This window comes from Neolamprologus brichardi, chromosome 5 (assembly GCF_056152115.1).
Source record: "Neolamprologus brichardi isolate AB-2024 chromosome 5, ASM5615211v1, whole genome shotgun sequence".
Taxonomy (NCBI): Eukaryota; Metazoa; Chordata; class Actinopteri; order Cichliformes; family Cichlidae; genus Neolamprologus; species Neolamprologus brichardi.
This window is the reverse complement of record NC_142108.1, coordinates 18,180,487-18,204,049: the sequence shown is the minus strand read 5'-3', so window position 1 is coordinate 18,204,049 and position 23,563 is coordinate 18,180,487. Positions and strand designations below refer to the sequence as shown.

Sequence of the window (23,563 nt, the reverse complement as noted above, 5' to 3'; positions counted from 1 at the left end):
TCTCTCTCTCACTATATATAGATATAGATATATCATACAGCATGTCAAGCTGGCACTCTGGAGAGAGGCTGTGCTCACCCCAGTCTGTGTGGGGTCACCCATAGAGATCAGTCATGTGAGAGGAAAGAACTCACAGTCATATGGCTTTGCACTTCCTACGTCAGCATTTACTGTGGTTAAGGTCAATATATTACTTTATGCAGTGTCTTGATGCTCTTAGTACTGGTCTTATACTGGCCATTAAGTTATTTTTCTTTTCTTCTTTTATTATCTACAGCCTGGAACTGGGATCCATAAGATCAAACCCAAAGGTTACAGAACCACTGGCCAGGACCAAGAGGTCCTGGACTCTGACAACATACCATATGTCATCAGCTGTGTGGCTCAAGGTGTTCCCAGATGGCCTCAGACATCCTTCCTTGAGTGATCATGCTGAATTACAAAAATGGCACTGTAATAGACATTCTGATGCCAGAGGAGTAAGAATTTCCCAGCACTTCTATTTGTTTAGTTATTTATCTAATGTATTTTTTTAAATCTATTTGTTTATCTTTCAGTAATTAGTTAAAGATGAAAATTAAATAAGTTGAAAGAAAAACTCAGTTGATTAGTTCATTGTTTGGAGGGGGGGAGGGGGGCTGTTGTTCCTGACTCTTTTAATAAATGCTTTTCAAATTTGAAGCGTCTTATTTAATTTTATGAAAAATGTATTTACTTATACTTCAAATTGCTTGAGGGGATAGCACTAAATGAATAAATTCCAACTGAAGAAGACGGAGGAGGACAACAAGGAAAAAGATGAAGAAGAGCAAAGTTCCTCGTTTTTACTGTTATTAGCAGCATCGTTGAGGCTCTATTGGTTTCCAAGTCATCACTCTTTTTTTGTGTTTCAGTGAATTTGCTCAAGCAAACTTAACAGTTACAGGGTTATAATATGCAACAACTGCTCCACTACATTTTTACTCGAAGTGGGCAAAGCTAAGTTTAAAGACATCAACATAAAAGCATTTAAGTTAAGACCGAGGTCGTATATACCCCTCTGTAACAACGGATTTTCGAAAGCCAGTTTTAACAAAGAGAAAACAAATTATCAGCAAGCAAATACACTAATCTTTTTACAATGGGCAGTAAAACATCTAAGGATAATCCAGAAAATGTCAGGGGTGACGCTAGCTCCAAGAAAAAATGCCAAGATGCCCCTGGCACTAGCACAGAAACAGGGGCCCCAAAGAAAACAGCGCCAGCTCCTGAATGTGACGCTAGCTCCAGGTAAAAAGCCTGGATGCGCCTGGCACTAACACAAAATCAGAGGCCCCAAAGAAAACAGCACCAGCTCCTGAATGTGATGCTAGCTCCAGGAAAAAAAAAACAGGACCCTCCTGGCACTAGCACAAAATCAGAGGCCCCAAAGAAAACAGTGCCAGCTCCTGAATGTGACGCTAGCTCCAGGAAAGAACACCAGGACGCTCCTGGCACTAGCACAAATTTAGAGGCCCCAGAGAAAATAGGCTTATGTAACATCGCAATAAATAACGTGGGTAATTTAAGAATGCCTGTCACTAAAGTAGGTGATAAAAGTAATAGTAGTAACTGAACTGAACTCCTATTTGCTACCCTAGTAGCAAATACCAATAGCCTTAAATCGCATGAAAAAGTTTCTAGAAAACAAATTGTAGACTTTAAATTGGCTAGTTTTAAAAATGTAATGGCTCTGTTTTTGAAAAACTCTTTTTTTTTTAAACATTTACATTTTTTAAATGGCTGCACAATATTACATCTGAGGTCCTCAGGGGACAAAAATGTCCCCACTTCATGTGAATGTTTTTAAAAGTATAAAGTATAAATTGTCAATCAATTCAGTGTTACACCTTAGTTTTACTTAAAACTAACACATTAACGTTTATGTTACCTTACGGATTAAATAAAACGTTAAAAATCCTCACGTGTAATATTTCTGTGTAGATATCTCATATTACAAGTGAAATGAATACGGCTTAAAATCCGGTGCGGCCTGTACAAGTGCAAAATTTATTTTCTTTCTAGGATTAGAGCATGCGGCTTTTCATCAGGAGCGCTCTGTAGTCCGGGATTTACGGTACCTGAATACCCCCCCACTCCCTCCCAATAATGTAAAAATAAATATGTTACAGAGAAAATGAATTGACCCATACAAAACCCATACCAAAAAACTCCAAAACACGTAAAAACTCCGAAGCACGTACAAACTCCAAAACACGTAAAAACTCAGAAGCACATAAAAACTCAAAACACATACAACAGACAACAGAAGTGCTCCAGGATGCTAGGCGCAGTGTTGAGCTTTTGTTACCTAGTGGCTACACACGCCAGCAAGTACCAACAACCGGATTTGGTGTGTGGTAATAACAGGTAAATGAACTTTTTTTTAAAAAATTATTTGAATATATATGAGTGCTTGTGTATAAACAATACACATATGCTTTCAATTGTGTAATTTAAGTGATCTAGGTAGCTCTGTTTTGGAAGGTCAGTTCATGCTAGAAAAGTGTTTTGTAGTTTGTACGTGCTTTGTCTCTAGGGGCCACCGTAAATATTTATATATAAACATATATAAATAAAACCAGGTTTTTTTTACATTAGTAATTCCTTTTGGGCATAATTTTAGATTATTGTTAATAATAAATTAATTAAAGCGACAAAACAACCTGAAGAGCCGATTCAGAGCCGGCTCTTTTTAGTGAGCCGAACCGAAAGAACCGATTCTCTAAAAAGAGCCGGAAATCCCATCACTACTGCTGTGTAGCTTCCTGTGTTCATTTATGTTGGAAGTGATAGCAGAGCTGTACGTTTGATTTTTTTTTTTCCAGAAATCTCTCAGTCAGAACATGCTATATCATGCTTAGGTAACTAGCGAGCTAACTTCCGCTAACTTCTAACTCCGTTAAATGTAAGGAATTCTGTTTTCACGGATGCCTGGATGTTAAACATCATAGTCACACCTGGTAAAGCAGCAACGCTGAACGTTTTATTAAAGATGGAAATATTTAGACAGTTTTTAACTCTCAGTGATGTTCGTTTGACTTCGGGACCTTAAAGGACGGAGTTTAGGACCCAGATTACGCCCAGATTTACGAGCACCTTAGTCCGACAAATACGGCAATAAGGACGGCCCGCTTGCATGTTCTACAAAAAAAAAAAGTGCTTTGTTGTGTATCTGACGGACAAACACCAAACCAGTTAAGTTGCACCATTTTTGCAAACTAATTCTGGTTCATCCATTTCACTCAACATTCTGCTTTCCCCATTCTCAGTTACCGCCGTGCTTTTTCGGCACTGCGCATGTGCGTTTTACCCATATTCTATCACGATATTTCATTTTCTTTTGCCTAGCATTGTACCGGTATTACCGTGAACGGTATAATTTGGCCCAGCCCTACTTCTTATGTTAGAATATGAACGTCTTCCTTTTATAAATCCCATCTGGTCCTCTGAGATAATTGAGGGCATAATCAATTCTAGTCGCCGGGCTAGGATTTTTGCAAGAATTTTAACGTCTACTGGGAGGAGTGATATTGGCCGAAAGGATGTGCAGCTCAGTGGGTCTCTGCCTTTTTTAAAAATTAGAAAAATAGTGGCTTGCATGAGTGTAGGTGGCAGAGTTCCTTGCTCGAATGAATAATTAAACATTTCCAGTAGAAGTGGAGCTAATGTTTAGATTATTTTGACTATCTGAATAACCACAGAGTGTTGTTGAACTTTAGTGAGAATGTTTTTTTTTTAAAAAACATTTAAAATTTTTAAATGGCAGCATATAATCATGCCTGTGGTCATCAGGGGACAAAAATGTACCCACATCATTTGAAGGTTTTTTTAGACATTAATCTAATACCCAACAAATCGAAGTCATCTCCCCCTAGAGACAAAGCATGTACAAACTCCAAAACACTACAAATTCCAAAGCACGTGAAACCTCCAAAACATGTACAAACTCCAAAACACAACAGAAGTGTTCCAGGATCCTATTGGCTACACAAGCCAGAAAGTACCAGCGACCTGATTTGGTGTGTGGTAGTATGAGTATATGAGTCTTTGTGTATAAATACACAAACAATACACACATGCTTTCAATAGTGTAATTTAAGTGATCTAGGTATCTCTGTTTTGGAAGTTCAGTTAATGCTAGCAATGTGTTTTGGAGTTTGTATGCGCTTTGGAGTTTGTAAGTGCTACGGAGTTTGTATGTGCTTTGTCTGTAGGGGCCACTGTAAATATACTTTTATATATTCACTCTACAAAATGTAATAAAGAAATGATAAAGTACAAAAACCAACTATTTACATTTCAAGTTTGAACTATTTAATTTTTCAGCTTTTTCCTTTTAAACAAATTTAAAGTGACACAACACAAAACACTGCAAACCACAACACAATAAAATATAAATTAAAATATGCAAAACAAAAAGAAGATGCACATTCTCTGTTATATAGGCCTGGGATGATTTTTTGGAAGAGTGTTTTCCTGCTTGGAATTGGATACAGTATTTTCCGCACTATAAGGCACACTTAAAATCCTTTAATTTTCTCAAAAATCGACAGTGCGCCTTATAATCTGGTGCGCCTTATCTATGAATTCTGGCTGTGTTTACTGACCTTGAACCGATTTTATGTGGTACACGGTGCTCAAAAATCTGTCAAAAAATGTTTTAGTAGGACTTTGCTAAGCTACAAAGCCGCACCGCTTGATGGATTGTCTGAGCGTTACGGCTACCGTAGTCAGGAGCCTTGCGTACGGTGTACATTTTAGGACATCGTCAGGTCTCAGGAAAAAAGTTGTCAGGTATCAGTCTCAGACAAAAAAATGTCAGTTCTCAGGAAAAAAGTCGTCAGGTATCAGGCAAAAAAATGTCAGGTGTCAGTCTCAGACAAAAAAATGTCAGGTCTCAGACTCAGACAAAAAAATGTCAGGTCTCAGACTCAGACAAAAAAAATGTCAGGTCTCAGACTCAGACAAAAAAATGTCAGGTCTCAGAACACGAGCTATCAGATAGAGAAAAAATCTTCCTGCAGGTGGCGCTATTGTCATGTCCCACCCGAATTGATTTCCAAATACGTCATCAATGTGTGACAGTGAGAGAGCGTAAGGTCATTGACCTTGTCACTACCTGATCCGTACCGGAAACCCAATCGGTACCCCGCATGCGCAAATCTTACGTCACTTCCTCTCTTTGCCAACATTGCGACATTCAATATATTTGAATGATACGGTTAGCGCCCAGTTAGCTCCTAGCATTTCTCAACAGCTCTGCCTCCTTTTCAACTGCCTGGGACATTTAAACAATGGATAATCCGTATACAAACAAATTCATGCTTTTCTCCTCAACAGAGAGCGTTCCCCGATTGAACAACAGCGCCGTAAAATAAGAAGAATGGCGCCTAATTACAGACTTAATAATACTGATTTAGCAATGTGTCACGTGAAGATTCATCAGCCAAATGAAGTGTTTACTGACAATTAACAGTAATAGCGGACATCATCATCACTATTCCAACAATCCTCTCCTCACAGACAAGCATAAACACACTCGACTATCACTAAATCAAATTTAACACACGTTTGTAATGACGCCACTTCATTTTACAATGGGGTTCATTCGCTCGGTCAGCAGGTGGCAGTATCCTCGTACACTGGGGAGTAAACTGCCATTAAACGAACAGAAGAAGAAGAAAACATCTGCACATGCACGGTACGGATCGGGTAGACCCGATTTGTACGGTCCGACTTTGCACATGCGCAGTAAGGATCGGGGAGTCCCGATCCGTAACTATCTTTTTATTTTTCGTTTTTGTCTACATTGTACTGAAATGCTTCATTATTGCAAACATTTTAAGATATACTTATTATTCTTAACATCTTAACCGATACTCTGACCCATAACTATCGTAAAACGCTACGACCGGAAGTAGACACCTTTCGCGCATGCGGGGTACCGATCGGGTTTCCGGTATGGATCGGGTAGCGACAGACCTCACCGGAGTTTTACCGCAGTTCAGGCTCCTAAAGACACAAGGTAAGTTTAACTTTTTCTCCCTTTTGTTCATATTTTTGCCACAGTTGTGTTATATTAAGTTGCGGTTATGCTGTGAAAGTTACATATCAGAGAAGGAAATCTAGTTTTGTACGAAACCAAATCAGCACTATTCTTGTCTGGCCAATTCGTTCTAGCTAGCGACAGTGGTGGTGAAACGTGATTTAAATTTAAACTGTTTAGTAATTGTTTTGTATACGTTTCAGCCAATGGACAAGCTGAAAGCTTACGAGCAGCCTGCATCCTTTCTCTCGCTGTTTTCTCTTTTCTATATTGCTACTGTTGAGATAGCAATATAGAAAAGTGATCCCGATATGGTTTTTTCTGTTGTTGTTTTTAGACTATGCTGCAATATGTCATCCGACCATGATGAAAGGAGTATCCGACTCTGGTTGGTTCTTATGACTGTACCAAAAATACTTTTTTTTAAAAAAGAGCATTAAAAATAAATGACGAAAGTACAACTTATTTATTAACTACTGTTCACCTCTTTCATATCAGAGAAGTGTATTTTTTGCTACACATATTTTATTTGTGGGCACTGAATAGACGCTGCTTTTAGTATAATTGCCACCTAAAAAGATTTAGTAATTTACTGCCAGATGTGTAATATCAGAAACAGTTCTGTATTCTTTGTGGAACTCCTCCTTACTCCACTTGGTCCCGTCAGAATGGCAAAGAGTGAACTCACTCCCCTCAGTACGCTCTGGCCAGAAGCGTTCTTTGCCTATGGTAATTAAATCATCATAGGTTCCATGGCCTTGCAGAATGATTCGAGGTGGAACTTCGTCCATTATTAACTTCTGGTACCGTCCACACTTTTTAAGAGTTCTTGGTTTCCACTCCATGGGAGCCAGTCTTACCTAGCATCAAGTTAAAAAAGCAAAGTTTATGAAAAAATATGCCTTTTTAGAAAGTTATTTTTTAATATATTGCTGATAGTCATACACATAGCTTCACTTTTTAACTAACCTTCAATAATGATTTGTCATGGTCCAAACGTTTATCATTCAATGGAAACTGCCTTTTCTTTACTTGAGGCTGTAGTAGTTTCTTGGCTTTACCAAAGGCCTCTGCTGCACCTGTGGATGAAGCTGAAAGTTAATTAAACTGATCCGCAGCAAGTTCTAAATTACAACTGATCTTAAAGCAATAGTGCTAATTTGGTTTTGTACAAAACTAGATTTCCTTCTCTGATATGTATCTTTCACAACATAACCACAACTTAATATAACACAACTGTGGCAAAAATATGAACAAAAGGGAGAAAAAGTTAAACTTACCTTGTGTCTTTAGGAGCCTGAACTGCAGTAAAACTCAGGTGAGGTCAATGACCTTACGCTCTCTCACTGTCACACATTGATGACGTATTTGGAAATCAATTCGGGTGGGACATGACAATAGCGCCACCTGCAGGAAGATTTTCTCTCTGTCTGATAGCTCGTGTTCTGAGACCTGACATTTTTTTGTCTGAGACTGACACCTGACATTTTTTTGTCTGAGTCTGAGACCTGACATTTTTTTGTCTGAGACTGACACCTGAGTCCAAAACTCCGTCCGCGTCAGGTCCCAAAGTCAAACGAACACTGTAAATTCTTTCATCTTTAATAAAATGATCAGTGTTGCTGCTTTACCAGGTGTAACAATTACATTTAACATCCAGGCATGCATGAAAACAGATTTTATTACATTTAACGGAGTTAGAAGTTAGCAGAAAGTTAGCTTGCTAGTTACCTAAACATGATATAGCATGTTCTGACTGAGAGATTTCTGGAAAAAAATAAAACGTACAGCTCTGCTATCACTTCCAACATGAATGAAGTCAGAAAACTACACAAAAGTGACCTTTGTACGGTTACTGAAGTTGGGCTAGATGGTATTTAATGCTGTGCTAGTGATCGCTAGTGACACAGCTATGTTAGCATAACAAAGCATAACATAGTGAACCTGGAGAATGAACACTAACTTTTTTCCACTTGATAAAAGTTCCCGATGTTTTGTTGTTTTTTTTTACAAATGAACTCGCATGGAAAATTGCTGTAAACGGACCAAACTTCACTATGGGAGAACAACAGAGATAATCCAGCCACAATATGAAGTTAGTCATTAATGTAAGATAAGATAACCTTTATTAGTCCCACACGTGGGAAATTTGTTTTGTTACAGTAGAAAGTGGACAGTGCAAAGTTATTTATTTTATAGGGAAGCTACCAGAGAATTCAACATTAATGAATCAATGGCACGGAAGTGGAGGAAGCAAGAGGAATGAGTTGTGTAAAGTTTGACTTATCTGACTGTTTTGTTTCGTTTAATGCACCTTATAATCCGGTGCGCCTTATATATGAAAACAGACCCATTTGTCGACAGTGTGCCTTATAATGCTGTGCGCCTTATGGTCCGAAAAATACGGTACATAGGATTCACTGCATGAATAAACTTTCTGAATCCTTTATCATTCTAATGCAGTGGTTCCCAAACTTTTTTTGCTGGGCCCCCCTTGTTTTACAAGAAAAATGTTCGCGCCCCCCTCGCGTGCACGCGCGCACGCACGCACGAACACATCCTCCAACCACACACACCCATATTTTGCTCCATTGCGGTTTATTTCACACCTCAAACATTTAGTAAACAATTAAGCAAATACAAGTAATCTGCAATAAATTACAGGTAGTAAGAAAATAAACTACTAACTCTTTTACGCTACGTCTGCACCTACACGGGTATTTTTGAACACGCAGCTGTTTCGTCCACGTAAACGGCGTTTCGAATCACCGAAAACTGAGATTTTTTTAAACTCCTTTGTGCGTTTACGTGTGGACGAGGAATACAGAGTTCGTCACGCAACGTCAAAGGTATGTGCCTTTTTTCATGTCACGCTGTGGCCACGTTATTGTTCACATGAGATGAATTGCAGAATGGCAGATAGAGACAAAATACTGTTAATCTGACTATCTGCAGGTTTTACACACAGTTACTGTCCCTCCATTTACAAAGGCAGAGGCGTCACGCTGTGATTATTTTACATGTAGTTGTTTTTTTTCCTGTGTAATAATATTCAACATTGCTATCAATACATTTTTCAAAAAATCCGTCTGCAAAATGGGTTCAAAAACATAAACAACTGTTGGATGCTGTTTGTCTGTGATTTGAACCGGGGGAACAAATCATGGCAGGATCAGCCTGATATTATTTGTATCCCACTGTAACTTTACTGTATAAAGAGCTAACATCTCCAAAATGTCAGGAGTAGTTAGTCATTACAACAAGTGTTTGTGAACTACAAATCAAGAATGTGGGATCCTGTTTGTCCGTGATTTAAACAGCCCAGCGCTGCTCCCAACGAAGGGAAAACCAGTTCTGCAGGGAGACCTACGGCACTTGTGCAGGTGAAGCCAAAGGGAAGATTTGCTTCACCATATTTTCTAGTCTTTGGCTTAGAATGAAGTTGGTTGAAACATATTCAGCGATGCTTCATCTCCTGCTTTGCGTTTGTGTGGGCGCCCGTGCTAACAGTGTCCAAGCGTTGTTTTGGGGTTTTTTTCCCTTTTCATGCCGTGCCCCCCCTGCAATGGCTCTGCGCCCCCCCTAGGGGGCGGGCCCCACACTTTGGGAACGTCTGTTCTAATGTGACGATGTTGTCTCTTGTTGTTGTCCTTGGCTCTCTTTCTCTCTCTGCTTTTCTTCTCTAGAGGCCACCGTATATATTTATATATAAACATATATAAATAAAACCACGTTTTTTTTACATAAGTAATTCCTTTTGTGTATAACTTTATATTGTTGTTGATAATAAATTAATTAAAGCAACAACAAGACGTTTTCCGTAATCTCATGGTAATTTTCTTTGTTGTAAAAGTAGCTCTAAAAACTTAAGAAAAACTCTTTCTCTCACTTAACCTCAGTCTAAGAGGGGACTGCACAAAAAAACAAAATACCTCATCAGGGGTGAAATTGTTTTAATAAAATTATTTGCAACGCTAAATAGGACCAAGTTCTGAATATGTGCGCGGTGCTTTTTTTACTCAGGGTTATATTATTTTACACATACAAGGAGTTGAGTCGGCAGCGTGTGTGTGTATGAAATAGAAATTCTTTCATCAGTACTTTGCTAGGTTACAAGGATTAGGATAGTCAGATAATCTGAAGGTTCAAATCTTGTGCGATGACAAAGGTCATTTTATTGTGTCTGTAATAAGGTTATTATAAGAAAGTAAAATAAATTTAAATCCACTATTGTAAAAAAGAAATAGCTCTTAGTATTTACCAAAAAAAATAAAATGGTTACATTTATAGGTGAAAATGGTTATCAAGATCTCTACTCACCATCTTTGTCTTAATATAGATACTAATAATAGAGACTGAAACATTTAAACTGTGTACTAAACATAATTCAAAACTATTCAAAACAGAATTCAAAACTATGAGTTCAACTCTTGTCTGTACAAAAACAGGTGGGTGAAAACTAACTGCTGTCTCTATACAGCCGTATGCACTCTGATCTTCCCTGACTCATCAGTTATCTGCTGTGTTACCCCTGAACTTTCCACAACCATGTGCCCCAGGTACGACCCCCTCCCTCTGTGGACAAACCAATGACTGTAGAAAACTTGGACGACGCGACAGCTCCCAAAAAATGAAGCCAAAACGTCTCTATCGCCCCCTGGTCAGGGCTGGACTGGGACAAAAAATCGGCCCAGGCATTTTAACTAGAGACAGGCCAACCAGGTATTTACAGGAAAAGGCATAAAGCCTTTAAATGAAAACAGACGCTGTTGTGACAGTGAGGTACACCCTCTTGTTGGTATATATATGATTTCTATGCATTTTACATCAGATAAAAACTTTGGTTGTAAGATTCAGGTAATTATTTAATAAAAGCTAGACATTTTAAATGAGAATAAGAAAGAACAGTACTTTGTGACCCCCTTTCCCTGTTAATGTCCTACCTGCCCCCTGGCAAAACTTTGCTAGACCCGCCCCTGCACAGTTACCAGCTGTCAGCTACTTAGAAAAGGATCCTGGTGTTATTTCTCAGAAACAGTTTATAACTTCCCTTCAACTCATTCATGTCACTTAAAAGGTAAACCTGTTTCTCCATCACCTGTTCAGCCCTGATGATTCTCCTGGTTTCATCTTTATCTTTCCCTCTCACCAGATAACCAAACCGATATCATGACCAGCAGCTTTTACAGCTGTGGCTCCGGCAAACATCAGCTGATACTAGAAAGTAATATTAAATAAATTCTAACAACAGCTAATCAAGCTTAAACGTACTGCTGTTGTTTAACGCGACCTCCGCTGGTTTCCTCTTTCTGACGCAAAGTGGGAGATAAACAAACAAATTCCGATCAGCTGATCATTGATCAGTTTCATGATTGAAGTAGCTGTGCAGCGTAAACACACAGAATAAATCCAGCTTTGTGTCTTTTTCATCGTAGCTGAAGTACGGGAAAAACTACGTTCCTTCTCAGCTCAATACGAAACGCATAATGTTTTCTCTGAATGAGGGACCATTCCATTTTTTAAGGAGCGGTTGGCAACTCTACTAACTAACCTTATGAATAAAATAAAGTTCACTATCAGTAACATCATAGCACCCACCCAGCTGTATAGAATGCTAGCTAGCTTGTAGTACGAGTTATTGTAACTGACTGTAAAAAGTCAGCACAACCAAAATAAACTCCACCTAAACTTGGTTTATATCTGGCCCAGATAGACTGCAGGTCATAACTTCTTACCTGAAATTCAGTTCACCTGACACTCGGACCAGCGGCCGCCTCAGGTCTCTCCTCCTCCTGCCTCTCCTTCCCTCATCCACCCGCTGGCCTCTGTGGAAGCTCCGCCATAGCCACCACCAAACAACTGGGTTATTTCTACACATCGGCCAGCATCTGGCCAATCCACCACCTCTCATTGTTCATGCCGTTACAAAAAAACAAACAAACAAAAAAAAAACATCGGCCCATAAAAACGAAAAATCACCATCGGCCCACCGGTCGGTATGGCCGATGGCCAATCCAGCTATGCCCCTGGTGTGGCTGCAGTATAGGTCATAAACCCCGCCTCCTCCATGTTAGCGGATGGGACTGGGGTCAAAAATTTTTTTCCAAAGATTCTTTCTTTATCAAGTTCTCATCACACTGATTTATTTCCAAGGGGTCTCCTTTCCCACAAGTTTGATTCTAATTCCTACCGCGGCGATAAATTGGGGTGTAACTTATAACAGCTTTGACTGACAGCTGCAGTCACAGGGAAATTTGTGTCTGTTCAGGAATAACAGATAGAGCGTAGGCTCTGAAAGGAGGGCCAGCGTTTACATTACAAAACCACGACCGACTGATGCTTTAATCACAGGAGTCACACATGTGTCCACTATACCATCTGGGAACTCTTCTTGTTTAGCACTCGTAATAACACAAACACTAAATCCTCCTTCTCTTGTGCTGTTTTGTAGCACCTGAGACTGTCACCTGTCTGTCTGTCCTGCACTCTCTCTCATTTTCTTTCTCTCTGGTTGTGTGATAAAAGTATGAACATGTGTTTATAAGTTACACTCACTTGTATCCTGCAGCTTATCACACATTTGATTTCCATGTGTGACAACTGCAAGTGTCCAGAGTGAGGACAGACTGAGGGACCCACTGCTGCACATCATCTGTGAGGCTTTGCACCCCTGGTGATCTACCAGGACAAACTCAGCAGTGTGTGAGGAAGAGGAGGAGGAAGAGCCAGCAGCAGCTGACAGATGGAGAGAATAGACAGACTGTTCCCTGTTTGTGAAGGACTGCTAGATAAGTTTAAAATAACTAATCATCTGTCCAAAATCAGTCTTATTAGGTAATGTTCAAATAATTTGATCATTCCAGTGTTTTCAGTGTGAGAGAAAGTACTCAGGGCCTTCAAGTTACACACTATGAAAGGCAGCAACAAGTTTAATGTTCAGAAACCTAAAGTATGTATCAGCAGCAGATTGGAGCTAAAAATAAATGTTTGTTTCAGTTCTATGAAGCTTTGAGTATTTTGGATTAGTAGTACTGCTGTGTTTGTTGCATCATATTGCTGTAATTGTTTATATGCTTTATATATTCTGAGCTAAGTTGATCTATAGTGTTACATCATATTCTATAAGGATGTTATGTGTTTGTATACTTTCTGCCCAGTTTGACTCATTTAGCAGAAGCCTGCCTGTTTAAGGCTCTGATATCTATTCTGTATGACTTAAAGCAGTTGTGACATGGTCTGATTTTCTCACCCAATAAAGGAATTTTTAATATATCAGTCTACTCTTCATTCTATCAGAAACAGTTACCACAGATTGTACATATCCTTTTCACACATATATGTAAGCATTGAGCACAAAATTAGTAATGCCAACATATGGATTCCTAGCGCGGCGGTGAGTGTGGATATTTTAATGGCAACATATTAAACGAACAATATTTATCTCTTTTATTTATCATACATCTATATATACACTGTCAAAGATACTTGTCTTTGAGTGAAGATTTAAGATGATCACTGCTGTAATATATCATAATAATCTGACAATAACTATAATATTGGTCATATTATATTACATTATTATATATTACATTGCCAAAATGAGTTGACTTTAGTCTCATGAACAAGGTAAGCTAATTGTTATTTACTAACTAATCTTGAAATGACTGTTCAATCAGTACAGAAATGAAGCCCAACAATCATGTTTTTACAGTCCCGTGGTCTCAGCCTCAGATACTAAACAAATCAAAGTGATGTCATAAACAAAATGCACGAACAAAATAACATTTTTTCTCCTTCATTTCTGTCAAAAAATGCTGTATGAGACGTTTCTCGCGGTTGCTAATCAACCTGACCAGCACGACGAAGGCCAGACCATCCCATTTCACAAGCCTCTCACTTCCGCACTTCTCGTACTTCGTAGTACCCGCCGTCTGTAGTCCGCGAAGTGTGCAGTCGCTGGATTGGGACTGTGGTGAAAAAGATGTAATTTAATGTGGAGGGATAAAAGCTATCCTCGAGTTATCCCAAAATGAATATATTATATTAAAATATGTCCCATACATGCATTCATGTCCCCTTGGAGAAGGATTTCATTCACTTTGGTAATCCCTTTTGCTAGCACACAATAACCTGATGTTGAATAGTTAGTAGTTGCTTTAGTTAATATTTGTTGCCTTGTTAATGTTACCTGTGAGCTAAAATGTGCCCTGGGTGAGTGACAGCATTAAGTACATACTGTACTGAGTTCTGACATTAGTCCTCTGCCAGGTGGCCTTCTGACAGGGAAGTATCATTATGAAGATAAAGATGGCTCCCAGCCTGCAGGACGATTCTTTGGTAACAGCTGGGCTGGAGCATACAGAGACAGGTGAAGACCAGCTGACTGCTATTGAAATATGTACCAACAAATTGTTTTATGTTGTTTTTGTTAACCATAACCGTGATTGTGCTCCTGCTCTGTGGAAGATACTTTAGAAACAGTGTACGGGTCAGAGAAACCCTCGCTGACTTCTGTTGCTATGCGCTGGATGCGTCATCACTCTCAGCTTAAGGTACCCACATGGACAGCTGCAGTGACAAAAAAATGTTATGCTCATGGTAATTTATGTATTTACCAGGTAAAGATTAGCCATACGGTTAAAGTAATAAACAGAACATTTCAAATGGCTACTATTGGAAACCTGAAAATTAAAAACTATGAGTCACCACTGAAACACTGCTTTGTGGTGTACCAGTAAGCCTGAAATGAAGTCTCTTATTTTCTGAAAACTATCCCAAGAGTCAGTAATTACACAGCCTTTGAAGTTTTTCACTGAAAGATTTTAACTAGTTTTTAATAACTGTAATTATGTTTTAGTGCAGTGGAAATGCCCCTACTGGAGGTAGAACAAAACACTTTTCAGGGTTTTTCATATTGTCTGCAGGTTTGTAATATTTGAAATGGATTCTTTTAGAAAGAAAATACCACAAAATACCAAGTGAATAGGAGATGCTGCATGTAAACTACATATTCTGTAATGACCAAGCTTTTGTTCCTATTTTTAAATTGTAACAAATCCTCCACATATACATCTCTTAATAAATTAACAGACTCCAGCTGTGCAATTCCTGTTTTGAGTATTTATATTAAATAGCTACAGCTGCTCATAACCTTACTACTAGCTATAATCTCATAAAACCCTTGCCATAGCAGTGTCATTTTCTCCAACTCTTGTGTCCAGGGTGATCTTGGAGATGGAATCGTTATTTGCATGTCGAGCATGGAGCAGCTTCAGCAAAGTATGGCTGCTTGCGGAAGAGGGTCCTCTGGATCAGAGAGTGGTCGACGCCTTCAAAGAAACCTGGAATCTCATAGCCCACGAGTGTCCAGACTACTTCAGATGAGAACCTTCTTGGTCATTTAATTTTACAGAAATTTTTTTCCCCTAATTACACTTAATTAGGTTTTTTGAATTCTCCCCTGAAATGTACATTTTATGTCCTTGGAATAGATCAGTACACCTTTTCCATTTTTAATCAAAGAGCACTTCATTGTCATGTCTATATAAAAAAAAAACCCATTAATACTCTTTTGTGGAAAAATAACTTTCTGAAGAATCTGGATTCAATTTGTCACATCAACAAAACGTGTATATTATTCATGGGTGTTGGTTTAACATGAACTGTGATTTACATTGGTCTTTGAAAGGAAAGGGACTTCCACACAATATCAGTCCCTCACTGTGCTGAGGAAACTTGGAGAACAATGACATCCCAAACGATTTAATCCTTTGAATACAGTCCACATTGTCCACAACTAAAATTCAAGATGAAGGACAGAAGTTCATGTTTTGTAGGTATAAAAAGACCAGAAAGACTACAGACTGCAGCACTGGCTGTCAGGATGAAAGCTAAATGAAATGTCCATCTGCTTTTGAAAGCAGGAATTTTCTTAAAAATTCTCCCGCCTTGCAGAAGTTTCATTCTGCATCATCTTCATCATCATTATCATCTTCCTCATCCTGCATAGACTCGTCCTCACCAGCGAAGTTCTCAAACTCGCCTGTTTCTGAGTTCCACATACACTTGATCTGCACCTTGAATTCTGCCATCTCAATACCAAAGAGTTTCTGTGGACAAAAAACAACCCTCAGTCAACTGAAATACATTTAGTGTGTGACAGTCAACATTTTTAATCAAGTAAAAAACAAGAACTCACCAGAATACGAGCCTGCTCTGGAGTGAGCGTGTCCCCCTCTTTACAAACTTCATAGTCCTTCAGCAGTGTTACCACTCCTGTAGCACAAGATAAAAGAAGTTGGCTTTATATTTAAAAGCAGTGAATTCACACATTTCATGAACACACTAATACCGACTCGGACCTGATTTGAAGCAGAAGCCTGATATTGCTAACATAGACTGTATATACTGTAGCTACAATACATCTCCCACTTATAGTGAAGCCTCAACCTGCTGTTGCCATCTTTCAGTATTGAAATAAGATGTGAGGGGTGGAACTAACAAACAAATGACTGACACAGCACCGTCACGCAATGGCCACTTGTCAGTCACAGGTTTGGTCTGCCCTGTTCTGTTTCATCGTCCTTTTTCACCTTACGTGCATCTTATTTACAAGCTGAACATCATTTGACAGCGGCTATAAACTCACCTATACTACGGAAAAACGATTTGGGGCTTATTAAGCCAACTTCAAGTTTAAACATTACAAAGGTTGTTCACGTCTTACTACGGTATATCGCCATGGTAACATCAGCCGTAACCTGCTTTGTAGCAGATCACGTTTAAGATAAGAGATCAACACAAAACCAGTGACAAATCAGTTCTCCAGAATATAGAATAGATGCAAATATCAAGTCTGTCCTTCCATGAAGGTCCAATGAAATTCCTAGGAGCAACTTTATTCATCCATTTTTTCTCTCCTGCTTTCTACTAACAATTTTATACGGGCAAGTAATTTGACATTTTCTACAATTATTAATACAGCAATATCCTAAACCTTGAACTTGTTGACTTCAGAAAAATGAGTCCACTTACTGGTTTGAAGTACGATTTTATTTGTTTTATGCACGCATACAGCCTGTTTCAAACCACTGGGGTTGCAGCTAAACCACTGGGGAAAACTACTTACACTTAGGCAACACTTTAATTTAACTGTAATTACAGTCAGAGCTTGCCATGTTCAATGACAGGGCAGTTTTACTGATAGGTCTTTGCCACTTTTCCCCTCCTGGGAAAATAAATAGATTTTACTTTGCACTTTTACAATCTTGCTAACCACACCACTTAACGCACAGATATATTCCTAGAGTGCTTTTGAACCTTTTTTGATCTAACATATTTTACTTTTTTTATTTGTAAAGTATGCCAGTCTGCTGTCACAATACCTGTCCATGTTTGTGAGTGATCATATGCTGCAAACATTGCCTTTTTTGGGGATTGATTGTGGAAACTCTGGGCTGACTTTACTGAGCTGATAATCACCTTTGTGTGACTTCTTAGCATAATTACCAATGTTAGGGCAAATAAAAGCTCTGTAGTACAGGGAAGCATTTACTATGACTTCTGTACAGTCTTTTTTTTTTTTTTTAACCAGATGCCACATGCTGATCATTATAAAGAATGTCAGTTTAAGCCACTTCCACATTGATTACACTTTTCAGTCCTGGAAGCTACAACCATCTTTTATATACAGATTGTGATTTGTCAAGTCACAGACCTCCATTAATTAATACCAATTTTAAAAAGTTAAAATCCATTGAGCCACGGTGTTGTAGTGGGTGACGAGAACAGTCCTTTAATCTCACCTTTCTTTAGAGCAGTAGGAAGCCCTAATTGCCTCAACTGGGGTTCCATTGAATGAGTAAACTGTTCAAGGGGTCCCTCATCCAGCGTCACATCCATCTGAGCCTGGTTTCCTGCACGAGCATAATCCACCTCTTTGAAATGACTGAAATATCTGTGGGTAAAGAACATTGCTTAGTGATTCATTGAAGACATTGGAGGATCTCTGCAACAAAGATGAATTTAGCAAAGCCTTACTCTTGTACTTCCTCCTTTGTTTTATTTGTGAATAGTACACCCACTTCTCCACGCAGATGCTTGCCGACCTGAACATTATCAAAATGAATAAACATTGAGTGACGGCAGTAAACCACAGCAGTAACTTTTCAAGTTTGTCTGAGATCTTGCTTACCTTGTGCAAATTATCTTTGTATTCATCTGTATCTCTTTTCCCAAGAGCAATAATCATGACTTTATTTTTGCCGAAGAAGAATCTGTGGAACAGAGATGAGACAATTTACACTGTTGAATAAATATAGGCTCTTTCCAAATACTTGTTCAACATTTTCTAGAAATTTGGTTCATATCAACATGCTGCAAGATAAGATTCAAGCGTATCCCATAAAAAAAACAAACACAAATCATAATGATGCTGACTTTTTAAAAATGATTGATATTTAAGCTGATTGCTGACCAATAACAATCAATAGACAAGATGTTTAACTATGAGATAATATGGTTATTTTTTTTCTAGAAAAAAATCCACATCTATTGTACCCATTCAGTAATATTCCTTATCCCATAGTCAACGTGTATATTAATTGTACTATTTTACCAAAATCTTTAATTTCCATACTTAAAAAGGAGTTATAAGCAAGAAACCCCCAAAATAGTATCTCTTCTACACACAAAAGACTAAATGGCCTGTATTTGTATAGCGCTTTACTAGTCCCTAAGGACCCCAAAGCGCTTTACACATCCAGTCATCCACCCATTCACACACTGGTGATGGTAAGCTACATTGTAGCCACAGCCACCCTGGGGCGCACTGACAGAGGCAACTAACATATAAAAAACTCTGTTTCATGCCTTTAATTCAATTTCTCCTCCTCTTTGATGTAATTTTACCTCCACTTGACTGTAACTGCAGAAGTGCATCCTACTTACTGGCTCTGTTAAAATAATCAAGCCTACTAACAGGCAACTTAAGATGAGGGGGAAAATGTAGTCGTTAGAAACTGTAACTGATGCCTCATACTATACGACAGTGGAAAACTGACACCTAAAGAAGAACACATGCAATCTAGAGGAAATTGGCCACATAATCTGAATTTTTTAAAGTTTCTATGGCCTTGCCATATACCTGCTCGCACTACTGCACTCAAATAAAATTAAGACAAGGAAAAACCTAAAGCAATATTTTGCAAATTTCATGGTAAATGGACTCCTTCTTGAGCATTCAAAGTGCTTTATACAACATATATAATTCAAATAAACATTCATACATGCACTGTTTTCTATCTCTAAGTGTTTTCTATCTAACATTCACACATTCTTTGTCATATTTTTCATGCCAAATGCTTTTAGTTGGTCATAGGTCTACATATTAGACAGTCTACTTTAGTGCCCAGACTGTTCTACTTAGAAGTCATGCTGTTGTAATATATGCATTAGCATTTTCTTGCTGAAACATGGATGGGAGGATGGGAGTATGTTTAAACCTTTATATACCTCTGACTACTTTCCAAATGTGTAGACACTGATCCAGGTTTTTACCCAAGTTCTGATAACAAGTTCTTTAGTCTGGAAAACAGGGCGTCCATATTTTGCTGCTATCAAATTCAAACTAAGCTAGATTTTTACCTTTTTTCAGTTCAATAAATTTGATACGTTTTCTATATTTTACACAGCATCCCAATATCTTACAAATTGGGGTTGTCCATGTAATAATTTCTTTCTCGAAGGGCTCCAACATGAGTAGAGGTGGCAATGCCACCGAGAAAACAAAGTGCAACCCAATCCTTGATACACACACGCACGTACCTTAGTGCAGTACTAGGACTGAGCCTTGAAATCAGAACTCTAAGATGTCATTACCTGATGTGAAAAGGGAAAGACCATCTCTGAATCGAGGAGGGGGCCTAGGGGTATATCTTTCGCCATCATACAATGCTGTGATTGCAGCCATTCCCCAACTCTCTGTGAATGGTACTCATGGCCATTGATCTTGATCAGTAGTTGTTGATCAATGGTCAAGAGAATTTGCATAATCATGATGAAGGAACTGACCTCTCACCCCATTGTTCCTTCAGTGGGCTGGTTTCGATCATTATGCAAATGTACTGTTTATAAGACTGGGGAAACCTGCAGTCAGCTAAGACTGAAGAAGTCACTTGGATGAGTGACGAAACGTTTCTCCCACTGAAAACGCTACGTCCAGATGAACAGAATCAACTTTTGGAGATGTCATTACCTGCTGTGTTTCCACGCAGTCCGGATGTCTTTCAGCTTGTTATTCCTCATATTAGCCACCGAGAATATGAACAGGTTTCTGTAGGTGTCCACACATTCCCGCAACTAAAGAATAGAAATGAGGTTTAGGTACTTCAGGTGTTTTGGAACAGACATAGCTGAACTTAACACGTCCCCGTTACAAAGATGGTGACTGCAGCACTGAAAACACTCACCTCCTGAATTAGCTTCTGTTTTGACTCCAGCCCCTTCTTGGCTGTTTTCGTTAAAGAAACTGAGGGGAAAAATGCGAAAACTCACGATGAACAAATGTCAGCCAGCAGTTTGCGTATACACGTGCATGTATCAATGAGCAGCCAGGAGTACAACCATGCTGAGGCAGTTAAGCTAACGCTAGCTTTAGTTAGCTCTCTTTTGGTAGCTTTCACTAGTGAAAAAGAAGTTTTACAAATACAACATCACTTAAAACACTTCACCGACGCTCATATGCTTTTACACTTGAAAAAGATGTACTGTGCTTTACTCACTCTTTTTATCTCTCTTTGATTTCGGCATGATTCCTCCTCACGATGCCACAGCAGCAGACACACACGTGAAGTAGAAGGACCCCAAGTGTTTCTGTTTAGCATGGCTGACCATGTACTGCCTGACATAAAAACAAAAAAAGCGTTATATGTGTATTAATAACAAATAAATGCTTGACTTCTATAATTTTTGTCACCTTAAGATATTGTGATTTGCTGCTATATAAATAACACTGAATCGAAATGAATTGCACAGTAAGATTAAACGATACGGGCAGCACGGTGGTTAGCACTGTTGCTTTAAAGCAGAAGGTCCTGAGTTCAATTCCACCATCAGTCTGTCTGTAAGTTTGAATGTTCTCCCCGTGTTTGCCTGGGTTCTCTCCGGGTAGTCCGGATTCCTCCCGCAATCCAGACATGCAGTTAGCGGGTATAGGTTAATTGGAAACGATAAATTGCCTTTAGGTGCGAATGGTTGTCTGTGTCCGTGTGTTAGCCCAGCGACAGACTGGCGACCTGTCCAGGGTGTACCCTGCCTATCGCCCTAAGACAGCTAGAATAGACATCAGCCCCCCCTTCTACCTACCCGCGACCTGAAAACGATAAACTGAAGAGGATGGATGGATTAAATAATACATTTCGCATCAAACTAGGCACACTAGTTATGGTGCTTGATAACATGTTATACACGCAGTGATTATTTATTTATAATTTTATCATTACATTTTTATTTATTTAACTATTTTATTTCATTTAAATATTTTTTCTGTTCTCTTGCGATCTTCATCCTTGTTATTATTTCATCCATTCTAGCCACTTATTATAACTTATTTTATTTATTTATTTACGTTTATTTACAGCATCAAATCACAACAACAGTTGCCTCAAGTCGCTTTATATCGCAAGGTAACGACCCTATAGTAATACAAGAAAAACAGATAAAACCCCCATAATGGTAAATGGACTGAGTCTTATATAGCGCTTTTCTACTCTCCCTCAAAGTGCTCTATAAAACATGCCACATTCACCCAATCTCACAAGTCTCTATGCTAACTACATTCACACTCCGTGTGAACTTGGGGTTAGTATCTTGCAGACTGGAGGAGCCAGGGATCGAGCCACCCTCAATCATATGTGATCCCAGGGAGGAAAAAGTCCCTTTGAACAGGAAGAAACCTGCAGGAGAACCAACGAAGGAGAGGCAACCATCTGCCACTACCAGTTAGGAGTTAGTGGATGAAGACAGATCAGAAACATGCAGTGAAAGAGAGCCAAAAATTAATAATAACTAAATACAGAGAGCTGTATAAACGCATAGTAAATGAAAAAGGTGACTGAAGAAGAAAATTCAGTGCATCATCTGAATCCCCAGCAGCCTAGACCTATTGCAGCAACTTCATCTATCATCTATTTTGTTATGTGCTATTGAATAACTTTTGGAATAAATAAAGTATATCATGGAATACATGAATTAAATAAATTACTAAAGATCTAACACCAGTGTTCATAGCAGTTTATAAAGCAAGACATTCGTCTCCTCTAGAAATACATGAAATTTGCCAGCACAACTTATTTAAGATAAGTTATTTCAAATGGCTTACTTTGTAGCAAAAATAATAAGCCAATAGAAGGAAAATAAATGAGGAACCTGGTCAGTTTGCATCACTTATTTCTGAACAAAAAATGTCTTTGGACTTGGATGGAGATGCAAAGTTAATTCTAAGATAATAAGAACAATGGACGGATTAACCCGCTAGGTGGCGCATGAGCAAAACAACTTCATAAGCGTAGTAGCCGAATGTGACAAATGTATAAAATGCTCAAAGGTGCATACTAGCTTGAGCCACTTGCTCTTATAACCGTGTCTGTCTTTGTTTTATTTGCAAAAGATTTCCACTTGTTCAAGTCTGGGCCTTTATGAGTCGGTTTGGGCACGAGGGGCATTTTGTCAGCTTCGGAAATGATGTAATCATAGATTTATCCACTGTGATATCACCCTTTCACATAATGATCCTGATAATCCTACAGACTGTAAGTGTATACTGTATGACATAATAATAAAGAGGTAACATCAAAAAGGCATAAGACATGTTAGGACAAGACAAGAAGAAAGGAAATCAAAACGAAAGCATATAAACGTAAAAAAACATACAATGTTCGAATGATTCCTTCATAACGACATAATAGCCCTCTCTTATTTCTCTTCTTTGCAGCGATGCTGTAAATGCAGGTCCTGTGTGTGTGTTTTTATACAATATTATACAATTATTATTATTCCAACACAATATTTTGGAAATATACTGCAGGCCTATGGAATTTGGAAAAAAAAAAAAAAACAACCAATCAGACTGTGACTTCGCTAAAACTCAAACATATCACATACAGAGTAATACAGTAATACAGTGCAGAAAGAAACTGCCATATTGTGTGTCCCTAAAAAAAATATACACGTTTATTATTATGGTAAAGGTTTCATATTGATACTTGTTAAAATAAAAGAAACGATTCATTATTCTAATAAACCCACAAAAACGTCAGGCCTGACTTAAGAAAAGAAATTAAGTTATAGTTCACTTTATCCTATTAATTAGACTTAAGCCTTCCTCAGCCCGTCGATCCCTCTCGTCAGTGTGTGTGAGAGAGAGACATGGGTAGGGAGGTGGGAGGGGCTCCTAGAGGTGATAGTGCCTAGTTTAGCACTTTGCAACATGATCCGCGG

At 38.6% G+C, this 23,563-nt stretch overlaps 1 protein-coding gene across 1 annotated transcript; it reads right to left on the bottom strand.

Annotated features, from left to right (window-relative positions):
* Window positions 1–15,670: 15,670 nt before the first annotated feature.
* mrto4 (MRT4 homolog, ribosome maturation factor) lies at window positions 15,671–20,933 on the bottom strand. The gene is made up of 8 exons (XM_006783247.3): window positions 20,848–20,933; window positions 20,536–20,594; window positions 20,322–20,425; window positions 18,261–18,342; window positions 18,107–18,174; window positions 17,872–18,023; window positions 16,266–16,342; window positions 15,671–16,176 (listed from the first exon to the last, which is right to left on the bottom strand). Exons 1-8 carry the CDS (start codon window positions 20,873–20,875, stop codon window positions 16,027–16,029), a joined length of 720 nt encoding a protein of 239 aa, XP_006783310.1. The 5' UTR covers window positions 20,876–20,933; the 3' UTR covers window positions 15,671–16,026.
* Window positions 20,934–23,563: the final 2,630 nt, after the last annotated feature.

Excerpts from the sequence above, each read along its gene's own strand:
- mrto4 (XM_006783247.3), bottom strand. The coding sequence starts at position 20,875 with ATGCCGAAATCAAAGAGAGATAAAAAGA. Across the intron at positions 18,343-20,321 it reads ACTGCGTGGAAACACAGCAG|ATTCTTCTTCGGCAAAAATA; the intron begins GTAATGACATCT and ends TCTGTTCCACAG. Across the intron at positions 18,024-18,106 it reads ACAAAGGAGGAAGTACAAGA|ATATTTCAGTCATTTCAAAG; the intron begins GTAAGGCTTTGC and ends CTTTACCCACAG.